Source organism: Lepus europaeus, chromosome 11 (genome assembly GCF_033115175.1).
Source record: "Lepus europaeus isolate LE1 chromosome 11, mLepTim1.pri, whole genome shotgun sequence".
NCBI lineage: Eukaryota > Metazoa > Chordata > Mammalia > Lagomorpha > Leporidae > Lepus > Lepus europaeus.
In genome coordinates, this window is record NC_084837.1 from 106373549 (window position 1) to 106393316 (window position 19768).

At 55.2% G+C, this 19768-nt stretch overlaps 1 protein-coding gene across 1 annotated transcript in view; it reads right to left on the reverse strand.

The window, feature by feature from the left end:
• The window catches only part of HOMER2 (homer scaffold protein 2), a 94475-nt gene extending 86346 nt beyond the window's left edge, over positions 1–8129 (reverse strand). The window contains exon 1 of the mRNA XM_062206319.1: positions 7947–8129. Within this exon, the coding sequence (XP_062062303.1) occupies positions 7947–7951 (5 nt within the window). The 5' untranslated portion in view covers positions 7952–8129. The remainder of the gene's footprint in view (positions 1–7946) is intronic.
• Between the last annotated feature and the right edge of the window lie 11639 nt (positions 8130–19768).

Below are 19768 nucleotides of genomic sequence, written 5' to 3' on the forward strand. Positions count from 1 at the left end.
GGACTTGTCAAAACGTCTTTAAAAAAAAACAAAAACAAAACCCTGTCTTGTTCTAGCAAGGATATAGCTAAGCAGGCTCACAGAGACACAGAAACCTGAGCAGCACAGCAAATGCCAGGCAGGTGTGGGTTTCAAGGAGGAAGTCTTTTTATAGTGATGGGCATGGAAAGATGTCCACTCGAGATGTTTAAAGTTGAAAAATCAGGTTATGAAACAGATGTAAAAGACGGCTGCGTTGCGTTAACAGTGGAGCCGTCTTTGGCAGAGAGACAGCCAGGCCCACAGAGACACACGGAACCGGAAGGGAGTGCACACAGACACACACGCTGCTGCGGGCTCCCCGTAAGGACGTGGGATGCCAGGGACTTTTCACTTCCTTCTCCATGATGCTATTTGTTTTAGAGGGACATGTAATTTTTTATAATTAGAAAAAAAAAAAGCAAAATTATCTTCACTTTGTTCTTAAAAAAGTGGTAGATGAGAAAGGGTAACGGCAAAGCCAAGATAGGACCGTACAACTGAGGGGGCGCAAGGTGCAGTGGTCAAGTCCCCGCGTGCCACCCCCGCCTCCCAAATTACAGCGCCTGGGTCGAGTCCCAGCTCCTCTGCTTCCCATGCACACCCTGGGAGGCAGCAGGTGATGGCTCAAGTCCTTGTGGGTCCCTCCCCCGACTACCCACATGGGGGACCCGGATTGAGTTCTGGGCTCCTGGCTTAGCCTGAGCCAGCCCTGGCTATTTGCAGCCATTTGGAGTGGAAGATCTCTTTTTTGTCTCTTGCTCTCTCCGTGTGTCTCTCCGCGATTCAAATAAAATGAAAATAAATGAATGTTAAAACAGAGATCAGAGGTGGAGGAAGAGATCTGACAAATCTGCCAAGGATGACCACACATTGGCTCTGAGCTACCGGGGAGCCACTGCAGAAAACAAACCTAATAATTTCACACCAACACGGAGTCCTTTAGACAAAAAAACACACCCCCTGCCTGCCTGGGGCTCTCCTTCAAGGCACTGTGCACAAGCAGCCAATGTGTGCCCACCTCCACCCCAGAAAACCCTCAAGGCCAGGAGTTCCCGGGCTGTTTCCAACAATGCTGGCATTTCCCAAAACCGGAACTCAACCCAGGGCCATGGGCCGGCCACATCTCCAGCCACCGGTCTCCTTGCTGCTCCTGCCCCAGGGCCTTCGCTGGCGCTGTCACACTGCCAGCCACCTCTCCCCTCAGATGCCGACACGGCTCACTCCCCTTCCTCCGTTAGGTCTTTGATGCGTCCTGGTTCTCAGTGAGGTCTTCCACCTGCATCCTCCTGCCTCCACGTCCCCTAGCCCCCTTCCCTGTGCGTTACCATGAGCTGATGAACCACGTACTCCACAAAGAAAAACAGCCAACCCAAAGCCGGTATTCATTCATGCCCGTTCACTCACTCCCCCAATGCATCCTTACTTAGCGCCTCCCCCATTCCAAGCTCTGTGTATTTCTCCAGCTCAGACACTCGGGGAGATGGGCATCCAAGGTAAGGAGGGGGCTCCTGGCCACCAAGACGTAGCAGGACGTCTGCCCAGAACTCCCCAAACAGATCCTAATGTGTTGTCTAAACTCGCAGCACTTCACAGATGCTGTGCCTGCGGCTTCTCTCCCTTGTAAACACAGAAACTCCACAGGGGAAGGAGCTCACGGGCAGACCTGCTCACTTCTGGATCCCAACCACCTTACAGAAGAGAGGATCAGATGAACCCTGGAGAGTCAAGTTCAGGAGCGGGCATCTGGCCTAGCGGTTAAGACACCCACGTCCCGTATCTAAGTACCGAGGCTTGAAACCTGCCTCTGGCCCCTGGCCCCAGCTTCCCAGAGCAGACCCTGGGAGAGAGCAGTGATCGCTCAAGGAATTAGGTCCCTGCCACCTATGTGGGAGTTCTGGTTCTCGGCTTTGGCTCAGCCCAGCCCTGGCCACTGTGGGCATTTGGGAAGTGAACCAGCAAATGGAGGCTCTATCTGTGTGTGTGTGTGTGCTTCTTATTTAAAAATGAAAGAAACTGGCCGGCTCTGCGGTTCACTAGGCTAATCCCCCGCCCCTCTCCAGTCCAGCTCTCTGCTGTGGCCCGGGAGTGCAGTGGAGGATGGCCCAAGTGCTTGGGCCCTGCACCCGCATGGGAGACCAGGAGAAGCACCTGGCTCCTGCCTTTGGATTGGCGCAATGCACTGGCCATGGCGACCATTTGGGGGATGAACCAATGGAAGGAAGACCTTTCTCTCTGTCTCTCCCTCTCTCACTCTAACTCTGCCTGTCCAAAAAAAAAAAAGAAAAAAAAGAAAGAAAGAAACTGAAGTTTTAGAAATCCCTACAACAGAATCACAAGAAAGACAAGTTCACCTCAATATGTCAGACAAACTGTACCTACGAGGAGACTTCAAAAGGTAACAGAAAATCAAAACAATTTTGAAAATCAGGGGTAAGAGCTTGGTTTAGCGGCTAAGTCACCAGTGGGAACACCCACATCCCGTATCTGAGTGCCTGGGTTCAAACCCTGGCTCTACTCCCAATACAAGCCTCCTTTTAACGCTCATCCTAGGGAGCAGCAGGCCATGGCTCAAGTGGCTGGACCCCTGCCAACTCCATGGGCGACCTGGACTGAGATCCAGGCTGCTGACTTTGGCCTGGCCCAGCTGTCGCGGGCATTTGAGGAGTGAGTGAGCAGGCGGGAGAGCATGCTGGCTGGCTTGCTCGCTCTCTGTCTCTCCCCCACACCCCCTGCCATCTCTCAAACAAAATGTTTTTTGAAACTGAAATGCATGTTGTTTGTCACAACAGGCATTCTCCATGAACTTCCTGAAGTGCCTTTGTAGTTTAGTTAATGCAGTTCCCCAAGAAAAACCCTACAGTTCGTGTAAGATCTGCAGGGTGCAGAGTGATTGGGGACGAATGGAAAATTGAAGAAGGAGTGGACATCGAAAGAAAGCTAATCGGTATAGATTACCGCAAGGCGGCCCGCGGTGTCAGATCACCAAGATTGTGTATTTGGACACTGCAAGGTGATCCTGGCTGAACAAAACAAGTAGGCTAGACGAAGCCCAACAGTCGCACAGGGACCTTCGGGAGGCACCAGCCACATCAGGCAGCAGGAGCCATGGCAGAGCAAAACCATCGTTCCAGGCTTCTCCAACATTGCAATAAAAGCCGAACCAACGACTTGCTTTTAGCACTCAAAGCAAACAGCATTCATGTCTGTCTCCATGCTTGCGTCTCCCAGTTAAGTGGGCTCTAGAGAGAGTAACCCAGGGGTCACCACGACGGCCTCCCCACCACGCATTAACTCAATCCAATAAACTTACTGGTGGTCCATTAGGGGCCAGACCCAGGGCTAGGAGTTGGGAGACACTGGTGGGACGGGTAAGGTGCTACCCTTGCAGCGTCAACAGAGCTTAGACAGGCACTGGTGTGCAACTGTGGAAAACCACGAAAACACCTGAGCAGGTGACCCTGATGCCGAAATCTGGAGGGAGAGAAGGAGGTAGGTATTCGTAGGGCCAAGGTCAGGCAGAGGGCAAGTTCAAGGACACCAGCCAGGCAGTGAAAGGATAGGCAAAGAGGAGGAGGAGGGTGTGTTGGTAGAACAGGGAGGGGTACGGGCAGGGGCCAGCATCTCACCCACTGAAGACAGGTTAAGGAGAGGGAGACGATCTGACTGGTGATTGTCAAAACCAGTCACTCCGTGCCTGTGCGGAGAAGGGATGGAGAACGGATCCAGAGAGTAAGCAGGGGGCTGCCGGGAAGATGGTGGCCAGGACCAGAGCGGGAGCTAGGATTAGGTGGGGAGGTGCGTGCACCCCGGCTATGACCCAGAAGTAAAACCCCCGGGACAAACCAACAGCCTCCATATGGGGGTGGGAGGAAGAGGAATCACAGGAGTGGGTGGTGGGGTCGCTGACTGGGGCCAGGCAAGAGGAGGGAAGGGGAGAACTAAGAAATGCCAAGAGCCCACGCGTGGGGGCCGGTGTAGCAGCACAGGGGGTTGAGCCATCACGCGGGACACCCACGCCCCATATCACAGCGCCTGGGATCAAGCCCGGCCTCTGCTTCCAACCCAGCTTCCTGCCAACGCACCTGGGAGGTGATGGCTGATGGCTCAGGGACTTGGGTCCTGCCATGCACTTGGCAGATGTGGGCGGAGCTCCCAGCTCCTGGCTTTGCTCTGGCCCAGCCCTTGCTGGGAGAGTGAACCGCTAGGTGCAAGACCTCTCTCTGTGCGTTTCTCCCTCTCTGTTGCTCTGCCTTTCAAATAAATCTTTTTTAAAAAGAGCTCCTTGTTTGGACAAGGGCCAGAAGCCCTGAGAAAGGTCTGTGCTGGAAATAAAAATGAGGTTGCCATCAGCAGAGGTGGCATTTAATGTTTAAGTTGACATATAAGTGTACATATTTATCGGGCACAGTGTGGTCATCCCACACATGTTCACAACGTGTGACAATCAAATCAGGGTAAGAGGCGTTTCCTCAAATATTGACCGCTTCCCTGCACTGGGCTCCCTCAAACACCTTGCTTCCATAGGTGGTTCTAAAGGCAAGAGGTGGAGGAAGGGGCTGGGGCTGGCATGCCGTGCCCAAGAAGGACACAACTGTGGAGGAAGGGGCTGGGGCTGGCGTGCCGTGCCCAAGAAGGACACAACTGGCAGAGAAAGCGAACCAGGACTGGGCCTTAAATACCCCACCATTGGGAGCTAAACAGCCGAGGGGTAACCAGCATGGAACCATCTGGAAAGTAAGAGGAAAGCCAAGAGCGTGGGGGCCCGAGGAGCCGAGAGGGGAGATGTGAGGACCTCCTCTGAGCAGTGCAGACAGGTGAGGGCAGTCAGGGCGATGTGTCACCTGGCGGTCTCGGGGAGAAGGGGGGGTACGGCCAGACGGCAGAAGTAGGACAAACAGGTGGGAGGATATGCAAGCAAAGCGAGACACCGGGCTTGGACACATCTTTCGCCATGTTTCCAGGGGAAAGTTGGCGGAGACAAAGACCAGAAGCAGGAGAAGGGTGGAGGCTGGAGGGAGAGCTGGGGCCAGCTGGGTGGCAATCCTACACCAGAGCACGGGTTCGAGTCCCGGCTGCTTCACTTCTGATCCAGCTCCCTGCTAATGTGCCTGGGAAGGCAGCAGAAGATGGCTCAAGTGCTTGGGCCCCTACACCCATGTAGGAGACCTGGATGAGCTCCTAGCTCCTGGCTTCAGCTGGGACATTGTGGCCACTAGGGGAGTGAACAAGCAGATGGAAGATCTCTCTCTCTGTCACTCTGCTTTTTAAATAAACAAACAAACAAATAAATAAATAAGAGATGTGAGAAGTTAAAGCTGTGCTTGCTAATGTGGCAGCCACCAACTTTGGGTGGCTATCGAAATCCAAATTAATCACTCAGGTCCCTGGCCACACTGCAGGTGCCAGCAGCCACGGGTAGCTGGTGGCTGCCACGGTAGAGCACACAGACGCAGAAGTCCCCGCAGAGCATGGAGGCTGGGACAGAGAGGCACGCTCTGCTCTGCGAAGGTGCGAGGGGGCTGCCCCAGGAGGAGCGGACGCTGGGAGGACAGGAGGCAGGGCTGGCCGTCCAGCCACACGGTGGAGAGAAGGTGATGGCCACACACTAGACTGGAGGCAGGAGGGGGTCCCTGGGTCTGCGGCTCTTGTCCACGGCAAGAGAAGCAAGAGGTGTGCATCAGGGTGGGGAGAGGGTACAGGGTGTGGGGAGAGGGGTGTGGGGTGGGGAGAGGGTGCAGGGGTGGGGAGAGGGGTGCATGGAGTGGAGATAGGGGTGCAGGGGGTGGGGAGAGGGGTGTGAGGTGGGGAGAGGGTGCAGGGGTGGGGAGAGGGGTACAGGGGGTGGGGAGAGGGTACAGGGGTGAGGAGAGAGGTGCATGGGGTGGAGAGAGGGTGCAGGGGTGGGGAGAGGGGTGCATGGGGGTGGGGAGAGGGGTGCATGGGGAGGGGAGGGGGTGCAGGGGTGAGGAGGGGAATGTGAAGAGAATCAGCAGGAAACAGCAAGAGCAGGAAGTCCGTGGGAGCCACACCCTTAAACACGGAACACCTAAAGGGCAGTGAGGGATCTTAGGCGAGGAGAGCGCCACGCAGGTGGTCTGGGTGTTCCCTCCCTCCGCGGTGGAGCAGGGACAAGCCGTGGGTTCACGCCAAAGGTTCCCGCTGGCTGCCTTCTTCCCCCTCCACCCTCCACCACTCTCCAGAACCACGCCACTGGTTCTATTTTCGGTTGGAACGGCTCGGTCCCCCCTCCTCCGTCTCCAGGCTGCTCCTGCCCCTCAGCTCCCTCTCCGGGTACAGTTCATTCACTTGCGTTCGAGAAGTGGCTGTGTTAAAAAATACAGCAGGGGTGGGCGGGAGCTACACACCAGCCCTGGCTGACAAGGAGTGAGTAATACACGTGTACAGGGTGATGTTACATTACAGCGAAGATACTTCTGTGTTTAAACAAAACCCCCAAGCTGCTCCTCCCTGCGCCTCCACTGACAAAAATGATTTTCTGACATATTTTTGAAGCCCTTATGAGTAAACATTTTCATCCCCAGAGCTGCGTGATCTCAGCCATGAGCTTCAATATTTGTTTTTGATCACGTAACAGCGGCCAGGTGACTTTTTCCGTTGGCTGGGGGTGGGGGCAGTGGCAGGGGGTTAAAATCACCACATACCTTCTCTCTCTGTCTTGAAACTACCTGGGATGAGTTTTTCTCCTCCCACTGTTCTTTTAAAAGTATAAAATCTGGGGGCTTCAAAGGTCCCCACTGCTCCAAGTTGGGCCCTTTCTTACTTCCTCAGGGATCATGGGAATGTTATTAAAAAAAAAAAAAAAAGACAAAACACCTGCCTGCCAGCTGGGGTGCCCCCCATGCGGCCGGTGTGCAACCCCCTGTTTGGCACCAGTGCCCAGCAAGCGCCCTCAGCACTGGCTACCTCCCTGGCCCCACCCCGCCCAGGGCCATGTCCAGCTCGTGTGGCATTCACTCTCACACTTGGGCTCCCCGGCTGCAACGGCTTCCCAGTGTGAGTGTGATGCCGCGGGGGCCAGCCCAGGCCACCGCGCACAAGTCTGGAGGTCCTGCCAGCAACTGTGTGCAAAGCGCTGGGTTCGGCAGCAGGGGACGCGCAGGTCCAGGCCGGCGCACAGTCCGGGGGTGGGCGGGTGGCCCTGCTTCTCCTTCTGACGCACCAAGGGTCGCCCGTCTTGCACAATCTGCTCAGCCCCGGGGGGAAGTCGCCCAACTCCTCCGGGCCTCAGTTTCCTCGTGGGCAAAGTGGGCACAGCAGCCACTCCCCGAGCGTGGCAGGCACGGCGGCGCCGCGCGCTCACACGAGTTGCTCGGGCTCCCCGACATCTCTCCCGGCTTCCCGGGCACTTTCTGGAGGTGCCGGCGTTACTCACTTCCAGGGGGGGGGGGTCCCTCAGTTTCCCTCCGAGCATCTGCCCAGCTGATGCAGAGCCCGAAGCCTCCCCGGGGCTCGCGGGACCCCACCAGCCCTCCGTCCGCGCCGGAGCGCGGGGATGATCCACTGTGCTCCCTTTCCAGGAAAACTTCGATTTCCATCTTGCTGCTAAGAAGCCCAAGCGTGCAGAACGACCGACTGCCTCCCGCACTCCCCGACACAGGCCCGGGGACTCGGGGAAGCGTGGAACGGCCGAGGCTCTGAGGCCGCCGGGCACCGGGCACCAGTCCCCGCAGGGTGTCCCTGCGCCCCGCAGGCTGGGGGAGCCAGGGCCCGGGGCCCAAGGCTCGCGGCGCAGAATCCGCGCCCAGGCCGCCCCCTGCCCGGGGTCTGCAAGCCGGAGCGGGCGGCTCCAGGCTCTCCGCGCCGGCCGCGCGCTAGCTCCCGGGGAGCCAGCTCCTGATCCCGGCGGCGCGAGCCTCGGCCCCGCAGCCCGTCCCGGGGAGCGCGCGGGGTGCAGACTCACTCACCCCATCTCCGGTGCTGCTCCGGCGGCCGCTCCGACGGGGCCTCTGGCGCTCGCTGTCCGCCCGCTTGGCAGCCGCTGCCCATGCGGCACATGCGGGGCCCGTGCGCGCCCGGCTCAGCCCCGGCGCCGCTCCATTCCGCGGGGCTGCGCGGCTCTGCTGCCGCCACCGCCGCCGCTGCTGCTGCTGCCGCCGTCGCCGCCGCCGCCGCCGCCAGGCGCGGGCGGGCAGGCGGGCGGGAGGGGGCTGGGCCGCCGGGGGCTGGGCGGCCGCGCTCGGGCGCCGCCCTCCCTGCCCGGCTCCCCGCCCGGCCCCTTACGTAACCCCCGGGCCCGGGGCCGGCGGAGAGGCGAGGGGGCGCGGCGGCGTGCGCGGGGGCCGGGGCGGCCGCCAGTCGCCTCCCGGCCCGGCCCGCGTGGGCGCGCCCCGCGCCGTGCCCACCCCGGGGCGTGGCGCAGAGCGGCGTGCGTCCCGCTGGCGAGGCTGGAAGTGCCGCTGGCCGCTGGCGGGGGGTTGGGGTGGGGGTCTGGGGGCTGCCTTGGGTTTGTAGGTTTGCCCAAGGTCACCAATTCTGCTCAGAGCAGAATCTGAGCTGGGCATGGCCTTGTCGTCCTACGGGTTCCCGGGCTAGGTGGCTTAGGGTACCGGCCCCCTGCAGCTGGGCTGGGTAAAGATGAGATGGGGGCGCCCAAACTGGGGGAAAGGGGGGGCTCTATTCTTAGAGCAAGGGGAGCTGGGACTGGGGAGAGCGGTGTCTTCATGCCCTTTGCATGTAGCAGGTCCCGACTCCTAGCACAGGTTGGCCCTGGGACTGACCTAACCTTCTCCCCAGCCACGGGATCACAGGACGGTACAACCCAGCCCCGTGTCTCTTTTGGGACCATGACTGGTCCCTGGTGACCTCCAGTGACCTCACTGTGGAACCAGCCCCTTGGCATCTGTGCTCCACACTGGTCGATACAAACGCAATCTCGCCACCAGCAGTGGCGTGCCTCCCACTGCCATTGAGATGCCAACAAAGACACAGAACATGCCCACCAGGTCCTGCCCCATGGGGCCCGGGCCCTCTCCAGCTGTCTCCTCCACCACCCTCCTTCTGCAGGGTGCGCTCCAGCCACCAGGCTGGTCCTCCTTTCCCTGTTGTGCCGGCTGCTGTGTTACTGGGGGAAGATTTTCCCCTGTCTGTCTCCCCAGCTCCCTTGGCCAGTTACTTTCCACTCCTCCTCCAGATCTCAAACTCTCACTTCCTCTGGAAGCCTTACCTAAGGCTGTGGATACGGCTGTGGCATCTGGATTTCTCCAGACTGTGAGTATGGTGTACGTGTAGAACCACAGCCTTGGCGCTGGCTCCCAGACACATAGGCAAGCTCTTAGGAAGCTGTCTTTGGCTCATGGTTGCACCCCCACTTCCTGCACCTGCCAGAAATGGCCCTGGGCTGTAGCTGCGCAGAACTAGCCAAGGTCTGTGTGCTCAGGTGAGTCTGTTTAGAGCCAGGGTGGAACCCACAGGCTCCGAGAGGAAATTATGTATCGTGGGCTAAGTCCCCAAGGCCAGGCCTGAGCTGGGGTCCTCCAGGGAAAGATGTCAAGGAGAGGGGCCAGCTGGGCTGGTGGAGGAGAACCAGAGGTTACCGTCTGGGCTCCGAGGGGGCCGAGTCGTGCCCCCAAGCCCTTGAGCCGGCTTTGCCTTCTGTTCCCACGAAGGAGAGGCTGCGCCCGCTCAGCCGTGGCGAGAGAGGTGAGGAGGCGGGACAGGGGTGGTGGTGAATCATCTCGGCTGCTGAGCACCGGCGGGCGATGCCGGGAGTGGGAGCCCTGTGACGTCCGATGCCCTGTGATCAACGTGCCTGTCCCTGGGGACACGGGCTCTCTCCCCTCCCCCAGGCTGACGAGGGGCAAGGATGGACCAGACAAGATCTGGACACAGAGGTCCCTTCTCCCCTCCCCGACCTCTGGCTGTCTCTCCCACCCCCCCCCCCTGGGGGGGGTATGACCTCTTTGCCCATCCTTCCACCCCAGCTCTGGCCCAGGTTGGGTCCCGCCTCTCGGCACAGCCAGACTCTGGCACGGCCCTGGGCCAGGAATGTTTCATTCCCCTTCCAGGGTCCCTCCGTGGAAACCAAGGCCAATGACCCTTTTCCCGTGGACAATCTGCCATCCCCGTGGTGTCCACAGCCCTAGTTGTCAAGGGAGATGACCTTTCAAGATTCCTGGAGAGACGGCCGCGGTGGTCCTGAGAGAGGGCGGCGAGGAGGGGCCCAAGTGGAGGAGTTGGCCCTGGAGAGGAAGAAGTGCAGCTCAGAGGAGGACCACAGAGGCTGAGGGACTCTTGCCCCGGGGGCACGGACACCCACCAAGCTGGCCTGCGAGAGAGGAGGTGCTGGGGAAATACTAGGTGGTGTCTGCACAGATCTCCGAGTGGGCAGGGCGGTGGTGCCTCTGGGAGACTGGAGGCCCGACCTTGACCCACACAAGCCTGGGAACCTGGGATGCTTGCCACTCGGTGGGAGCAGCAGGAGCATCCAGAATCTGACCGCCAGGTATGGAAGGTTGGATGAGATGGTTCTGTGGGTAACTCACCAGAGAGCTAAGCAGGGTCTTCCAGAAGTTCATGGGAAAATGCAAACTATGAAGAAAAAAAAAAGAAAGGAAGAAGAAAAAACTAGGCATGGGTTTCAAAATTCTTTTGCACCAAAATAAACATATCCTTTAATTCTATTCTTTCTTAAAAAATATTTATTTACTTATTTATTTGAGAGGCAGAGTTACAGAGAGGGAAAAGTAAACCTTCCATCTGCTTGTTCACTCCCCAGATGGCTGCAAGGGCCAGGCCTGGGCCAGGCTGAAGACAGGAGCTTCTTCCAGGTCTGCCGTGTGGGTGCAGGGGCCCCAGCACTTGGGCCATCTTCCACTGCTTTCCCAGGTGCATCAGCAGGGAGCTGGATCAGAAGTGGAGCAGCCGGGACTCATATATGGGATGCCGGCACAGGCCCAACCTACAGCGCCGGCCCCTAATTCTGTTTTCTCACAAAGTTGTTGAAGTCTCCTTGAATACCCAAGGCTGGGAGACCGAGGATGTGGGCAGCAGCTGCGCGTGTGCCTGTCCTCTGCTTTCTCAGCGCTGCTTCTTCTAGCATCCTGAGCGCAGAAGCACCGTGTACCCTCTGTGTCTTACAGGCACCGTGGCCTGGGGCTGGTTTCTTGCCTCTCAGAAGCTGGCTCCTGGAAAAACAGCTGGTTCTAGTCTGGGACAGGGAAAACACAAGATGAGCCCAGAATGTAGAACCAGAAAAAAGAAAGTGGTAAAACACACACACACACACACCCACACACAGACACACACAGAGACACAGACACACAGACACACACAGAGACACACACACCAGGATGGGGCAGGTGGAAAGAGCTTCTAATGGCCAAAGCTGGAACAATTTGAGCAACAAAATAAATAACCCCAAGCATCAAATAAACATATCTGGGTTCACACAATAATGTAAATTATTGAATAAATGAGTAAGTGGAAAAGAGATATCTCTTTCTTATAGGTATGTGTAGCTATCCCACCCTCCAGGACGTGGAGTTTGACACCAGTACCAACACAGTCACTCACCCTTGCCCCCACCTGAGGGTAGGTTGGTCTTAGGGTCTTAGTGACCGGCTTCCAAGGAGGAGAGCCTAGGGAGGGGAAAAATAGTAACTCTACAGAGAGAAATCTGGTGCGCACTGCCTTACCCACGTGACCAAGGCTAGCCTCAGCAGGTGCGTCGTTACCTCCCGCCAAGAGCATGCAGCAAGGGTGGTTCTCACCTGTGACATGTTTTTGCCCAAACCCCTAGCCCCAGTCTAGTAAGGAGAAACACATCAGGCAAGCCCAAACCGAGAGATAGTCCGCAAAATAGGTGAGCAGGACTGCTCAGCGCTGCCAAGGTCATCGGGTACGAGGAGAGACTGAAAAAGTGCCCCAGACTGGGGGAGGCTAGGGAGAAGCGACAGCTGAGTGCCAGGTGGCGTCCTGGACTGGATCCGGAGCAGAACGAAGGGAAACCAGTGAGATCCAAGCAGAGTCTGGGTCTTGGTTAACAGCGATGTGCCGGGGGTGGTTCCCTCACTATGACAAATGCTCTTTGGTGATGGAAGATTCGCTAACGGTATAGGAGATGGGGTGAGAGGGGCTGCAGAGGCTCTCTGGGCCATATTTGCAACTTTTCCTTCAACCAAAAATTAGTCTGGAATAAGACATTTGTTCAGAGCAGGGGTGTAGGGAATGTTCAGCCCGCGGGCAAGGTAAGACCTACGAAATCATTCTGTCCGGCCCTGCCAAGGCAACCACAGGCAGGACCAGAAATCCGATAAATCTATAGCAGGCTAATGCTTAAGTTGATCATTTTGTATGGCCCCCCGGTGCTGTTGTGCCTGAACAAACTTATCTTTTGATTCCCTTTTCCCCCAACGAAGTACCCTCATGTGTTTTGTGCTACAGCCACGTAAGTGTTTCTACTCTCCACGGATGTAAAATGGGAACAAAAGTTACACAAAACAAGCCTCACCTGCAGTGCCCGCATTGTTCTGTTCTATTTTTGAAAGCAATGCTGCTCACAAACCTCCTGCATTGATTTGAAAACCTGTAATCTATATATTTTTTCCTTTCGACAGCAGAATTAGGCTCACCATGTGCCTGGATCGTGGCATGATTGGTGTGCTCGCATTTCTGGTATTGCTGATCCAGGGACTTCACACGTTGTTTTCTGCCCATCATTAAAGGTCAGTTCTCTCAGTTGGGTCTGAGACAATTGTCTTTTTACAGCCAGTAAGGAATGGATAACCACCAGGCGTGGTGCAGCTATTAGCTTGTATTTGTGAAGATGCATGGGATCGTAGAGGTTTAGTCCATCAACAGGTAGTGTCCCTGGACCTGTGCTGGGCATACAGGAAAGGGTGTTCCTCAAAATACAGCCAGGACAGGTGTTTGGGACCCCCCCCTCCCCATGTCACAGTGCCTAGGTTCGAGTCCTGGCTCCACTCCCCTGTCTAGTTTCCAGCTAATGTACACCCTGGGAGGCAGCAGTTGATGGCCTTCCACTTGAGAGACCTGGATTGGGTTCCCAGCTCCCACCTTTAGCCTGGCCTAGCATGGGCTGTTGCAGGCATTTAGGGGGTGAACCAGCAGATGGAAGCTTGCTCTCTCTCTCTCTCTCATTTTCCTCTTCAATCTCTCTTTGCTTTTCAAATAAATCAATCAATGTTTAAAGAAGAACAGAACCAGAACCAGAACCAGACACAGTCTTTCCATCATGAATCTACAAGGTCGTACGAGAAATAGTAAGCAAATAATCATGCAAGTGTATCTATAATTATAAATCGCTGGGGCCAGTGTTGTGGCATAGCAGGTTAAACTGCCACCTGCGATGCTGGCATCCCATATGAGTGCTGGTTTGATTCCTGGCTGCTCCACTTCTGATCCAGCTCCCTGCTAATGTGCCTGGGAAAGCATCAGAAGATGACCCAAGTGCTCAGGTCCTGCCACCATGTGGGAGACCTGGATGGAGCTCCTGGCTCCTGGCTTTGGGCTGACCCAGTCCTGGCTGTTGCAGTCATTTGAGGAGTGAACCATGGATGGAAGATCACTGTAACTCTGCCTTTCAAATAAACAAATCTTTTAAAAATAAGCAAATAAGTGGTGATCTGGGTGAATCAAGGAATCTAATTTTGTCGGGAAGGATGGTCAGGAATGATCTCTTGGAAGAGATATTGGAGACAAAGAGGCATTCTTCTGGGAGAGCCTGGGGGACCAGGGGCCACCCGAGGAAGGGCCGTGCCCCAGATGGTGGCCAAGGGGCAGACCTGAAGCCTGGGAGGAGGCCGGTGTGGTCAGAGGGCGGTGAGCCCAGCACAGTGTGAGAGCAGGGCACACGGGCAGCTAGGCCTCGAGCTGGTGAAGGGTTTGGGTCTTATCCAAATGAGCTGAGAACCCGCAGATGGGTTCAGGAACTCCAAGGTCCGGTGTCCAGTTTAAAAACTCGAGGCGCAGGGTTCAGAAGGGGACATGAGTGGCCGCAGGGAGAGCAGGCAGAAGGCTCAAGGGCAGAGATAGAGGGAAGTGGACTACAGATTGGAGATGGATTTCCCAGGGAGACTCCAGAGGCCTCAGTGATGGGGTGGATGTGTACCAGGCTATCAAATCCAGTTTGTAAAATAAACTCAAGTTACAGCTATGCTGTGATTATGTTAAAAAAAAAAAAGTACTATCAGTACATGTGGACAAGCCTGGAAGTGTAGACCGTGGAGCGGCTGATGAGGCTGGCGGAAGCCATAGGGAGTAAAAGCTCACGTGTTGGGGGCAGGCAGCCCTGCCGCACGTCCTGGTTCTGCCTTTGGTTCTGTCTGGGATGCTGGCTCTCGGCCTCAGTTCTCTGAGTCAATGTTTAGTTCGGTCTTTGACACAGTGAATACTAAATACATCACAGTTCTCGTTATGACTGGCTGTCATGGTGGGACTCGGGCAAGAGTTTCTCTTTTTTATGACTTAGTAGGAAGGAGCCTAGTGGTATCTACGTAATCAGCGTTTTAAAATTGAGTTCGTTTGAGGATTCTGAAACTCTGGCCTCTGCAGAAACAGCAGCTGTACTTTCTGTCACGTGACACAGGGCCAACCCATGTCCAGACCCCTCCAACGCCTCTGGATTGCTCTGCAGGGCCCGCTGAGAGGCAGGGAACACGGTCGCTGTCTCTCGAAGATGACAACAGGGGGAGGCATCGCAGCACAGCGGGTTAAGTTGGCATTGTTTCATAGGAGCAGGTTCCAGTGCTGGTCCAACTTCCTGCTAATGCACCTGGGAAGGCATGGAAAGATGGCTCACGCACTTGGGTCCCTGCCACTCATGTGGGAGACCTGGATGGAGTTCTGGCTCCTGGCTTCAGCCTGGCACAGACCTGGCTATTGAAGCCATTTGGGAAGTGAGCAGGTAGAAGGAAGATATTCTCTGTGTGTGTATGTGTGTGTGTGTGTGTGTGAGAGAGAGAGAGAGAGAGAGACACAGAGAAAGACTCTGCCTTTCAAATAAATGAATCTAAAAAAAAAAAGGTAATACCAGACCAACATGGAAGCACCACCCCCAGCGCCTTCTGATTCCAGTCCGGCCAAGGACCTGCCGGTGGGAAGGGGAGTTGGGAACCATCTCCCGCAGGCTCCACGCCCTCTGCCTTTTCCCTCCAGGGCTTTCCTCAGTCCATCTTCCTGGGGAGTTTTGACAGCATCCATCCACTTGTTTAATCTTCACTCTGCCAGTCCACGTCCTCAAACACAGATGTGAGGTAAGGAGGCTGAGCTGCGAATAAAGTACTGAGAGGGGGCCAGGCCTGTGGCACAGCCGCATCGCATAGGGGCGCCGATTTGAGTCCCAGCCGCTCTATTCCGATCAAGCTCTCTGCTATGGCCTGGGAAAGCAGTAGAAGATGGCCCAAGTGCTTGGGCCCCTGCACCCACGTGGGAGACCCAGAAGAAGCTCCTGGCTCCTGGCTTCAGATCAGCTCAGCTCTGGCCATTGTGGCCATTTGAGAAGTGAACTAGCAGATGGAAGACCTTTCTCTCTCTCTCTCTCTCTCTCTCTCTATATATATATATATATATATATATATATATCCATCAAGTAAATAAATAAATCTTTCCCTCTGCCCCCGGGGAAGGTTTGGATGTCCAGGAGGGAAGGCCTTCCCAGCACACAGATCAGCAGGTGCTGACGCACAGGCATTGGAAGGCGTGGCCCATGCATGGAATGAGAGGAACATCCATGGTTGGGAAGAGGCGGGGACGAGAAGTTGAGACCACATCACGGAAGGCCTTGGGGTTGTGCTAAGGAGTTTGGCCTTGATTCCGAGGGAGCTCGCAGTGGGGAGACGGCGTGATCAGATTTGTGTTTTAGATCCTCGGACAGCAGTGGGGAGTGTGGTCTGGAACGGCGGAGACTGGAGGTGGGAGAATGTTAGGAGGACTTAAGCGGGGAAGGAGAGGAGCCCCCTGTAAGTGTGGGGCCTCCGAGGGAAGAGCCGGGAGCTCCTGCAGCGCAGGGCTGTGGACGGGCAGCTGCGGCTGCGTGGGGAAGGGGCCATCATCGAACAGTACAGCAACCTCAGATAGAGGCTGCACCTCACTGGCTGCCTCCCAGCAGAAGCCAACGCTGGAGGCACAGGTGGAACTCAGATGAGTAGCTGGCCGGCTTCGAGCGCAACCAGGGAGGGTATCCAGGTCGTGGGTGCCCCTTGCCAGGCCAAGTGGCTCAGACCTCAGTTTCAGAATTGAGTCGGTCTGTGTCTGACTGGCCCACCACCGTGATGAGGGGAACAGAAGGGCCAGGTGGCTTAATCTGGACCACAAGCAGCCCTGGGGGGAGACGGAGAGACGGCTTCTCACAGAGGACCATGCCGGGAACAGGACTGGGGCAAACCGCAGAGGAACGTGTAGAGTTGGCTTGCCCAGGGTCACGCGGTGGGCACTGAAGCTGGCTCCCCAGGTGGCACTGATCTGGGGACACTCGAGTCTTTGCAGCCGCTCCTAACTGTCTGCCTCCGTCACCAGCCTCCACACACGGCCGTCTGGCAGGGAGTTCCGAGATGTCCGTCTTCCGCCCATCTTCAACCTGTTCCAGTGCCACATCTGGCTGTGGTGGTCATAGGTTTTCTGTTGCTTTTTTTTTTTTTTTTTTTTTTGACAGGCAGAGTGGACAGTGAGAGAGAGAGACAGAGAGAAAGGTCTTCTTTTTTCCATTGGTTCACCCCCTCCCCAATGGCCGCTGCGGCCAGCGAGCTGCGCTGATCCGAAGCCAGGAGCCAGGCGCTTCTCCTGGTCTCCCGTGTGGGTGCAGGACCCAAGGACTTGGGCCATCCTCCACTGCCTTCCCGGGCCACAGCAGAGAGCTGGCCTGGAAGAAGGGCAACTGGGACAGAATCCGGCGCCCCAACCGGGACTAGAACCCAGTGTGCCGGCGCCACAAGGCGGAGGATTAGCCTATTGAGCCGCGGCACCAGCGTTTCTGTTGCTCTTAACACAAGAACTGTGCATACGGCCCTTAGCTCTACTTTAATTTTTGTTTTAAATTTATTTAAAAGAGTACAGAGAGAGAGAGAGAGAGAGAAGGAGGGAGACACACACACACACACACACAGAGATCTTCCATCTGCTGGTTCACTCCCCAAATGGCCGCAATGGTTGGAGCTGGGCCGGTTGGAAATTGGAAGCCAGCAACTTCGTTCAGGTCTCCCACATGGGTGCAGAGACCCAAGCACTTGGGCCGTCTTCCACCACTTTCCCAGGCCACAGCAGAGAGCCGGATGGGAAGTGGAGCAGCCAGGGCTTGAACCGGCACCCATATGGGATGCCGGCATCACAGGCAGCAGCTTTACTGGCTACACCACAATGCCCGCCCCAAGGAGATGGTTTTGTATGAAGAAAACCATAAAATACAGACACAAGAGGCTTCAAATGGGAGGTCACACCATGTCCAAGAAATGTCAACCAATGCTATCAGTTCTAATGAAAAAGGTTAAGTGTACAACAATATTAATAAAAATAATAATTGAGGCCAGCGCCATGGCTTAACAGGCTAATCCTCTGCCTTGCGGCGCTGGTACACCGGTTCTAGTCCCAGTTGGGGCGCCGGATTCTATCCCGGTTGCCCCTCTTCCAGGCCAGCTCTCTGCTATGGCCCGGGAAGGCAGTGGAGGATGGCCCAAGTGCTTGGGCCCTGCACCCGCATGGGAGACCAGGAGAAGCACCTGGCTCCTGGCTTCGGATCAGCACGATGCGCCGGCCACGGCGGCCATTGGAGGGTGAACCAACGGCAAAAAGGAAGACCTTTCTCTCTGTCTCTCTCTCTCTCACTGTCCACTCTGCCTGTCAAAAAAAAAAATGATAAAAATAACAGATTTGGGGCCTGCACTATGGCACAGCGGGTAAAGTCACTGCCTACAGTGCTGGCGTCCCATATGGGTTCCGGTTCAAGTCCTGGCTGCTCCACTTCTGATCCAGCTCTCTGCTGTGGCCTGGGAGAGCAGTAGAATATGGCCCAAGTCCTTGGGCCCCTGCACCCGCATGGGAGATCTGGAAGAAGCTCCTGGTTCCTGGCTTCGGATTGGCACAGCTCTGGTCCTTGTGGCCATCTGGGGAGTGGGCCAGCGGATAGAAGACTTTCTCTCTCTCTCTCTCTCTCTCTCTCTCTCAATCTCTGCCTCTTTGTGGCTCTGCCTTTCAAATAAAATGGATAAAATCTTAAAAAAAATACAAAACACAGATTTATTTCTGGAGCTGGACAAGTTGATTCTAACGTTTATATAGAAAATAGCTATAATCTGCAAAATCGAAATATTGAAACATTACAGCTGGCACCTGAGTACGTTCATGAGGGAAACATTTCAGACCAGAAATAGAGCTTGAGATGCCAGGAAACTGTTTGAAATGGCACTCCAAATAAGTGGACAAAATGTTCACACTGGTATTTGGACAACTCAGTAGCCATATGGAAAAAAAAACGCCTTTGTGACGATGTTTAGCAATGAAACTGAAGCAAGGAAAATATAAAGTTAGTTTAGTGAAAATTTTAGTATAACTTTTGCTATCTATGTAAAATGAATTCTGTAAGTAATGCTATTGATCTGTTTAAGAGAAATAAGGGTATAATTTTCCAGTTCAATGATCTTCAAAAGATCATGAAGGGGATTGCTGGGTCTCCTAGAGTGACAAACATTTAACAAGTGCAGCGTGGGACGTGGGGTTGGGGCCATGGTGTGGCCTCTGCATTACAAAATAAAGCCCTGGATATCCTAAAAAAAAATGCCTATTTAACTTTTGCAGCAAAATAATTTTCAAATAGATCAAATTAATTTTTTTTGGTGGTGAGTTTTGTATCTGCCAAGCAGTCAGAGAAAACATCTTTGTGACATGAGCACATTGTGATATAAAGATTGGGCCAGGGGCCAGTGCTGTGGCATAGTGGGTAATGCCATTATTGGGCGCCATTATTATTCCATATGGGCACCATTCCATGTGGTTCAAGTCCCGGCTGCTCCACTTCCGATCCAGCCTCTTCTATGGCCTGGGAAAGCAGTAGAAGATGGCCCAAGTCCTTGGACCCCTGCACCCACATGGGAGACCTGGAAGAAGCTCTGTCTTCGGATCAGTGACCTTCGTCCATTGTGGCCAACTGGAGAGTGAACCATTGGATGAAAGACCTCTTTCTCTCTCTGCCTCTCCTTCTCTCGCTGTGTAACTCTGATTTCCAAATAAATAAATAAATTTAAAATTTAAATTAAAAAAAAAAAAAAGATGGGCTAAGTCTTATCCTCTCAGAATGAGAGACTGAGAACGGAGTGACCTCGAACCGCTGCCGAGCGAACTTTGGCTGTTGTTGCTGGTGAGGCCCAGTGGTGTACGGAGTCTGACGACTTCAGGCTGTGAGGCTGGCGTTACGGCACAGTGGGTTAACGCTCCTGCTTGCAATGCCGGCATCCCGGATTGGAGCACCAGTTTGAGTCCTGGCTGTTCTGCTGCCAATCCAGCTCCCTGCTGATGTGCCTGGGAAAGCAGCGGAAAATGGCCCAAGGACGTGGGCCACTGCTGCCCACAGGAGAGACCCAGATGGAGTTACGGGCTCCTCACTTCTGCCTGTGCCAGCCCTGGCCATGGTGGCCATTTGGGGAGTGATCTAGTAGATGAGTCTCTCTCTCTCTCTCTCTCTCTCTCTCTCTCTCTTTCTCCTCTCTTCTTTCTCTGTCACTCTGCTTTTTAAATGAATAAAATAAATCTTAAGTATATACATCTTAAATAAATATGTATA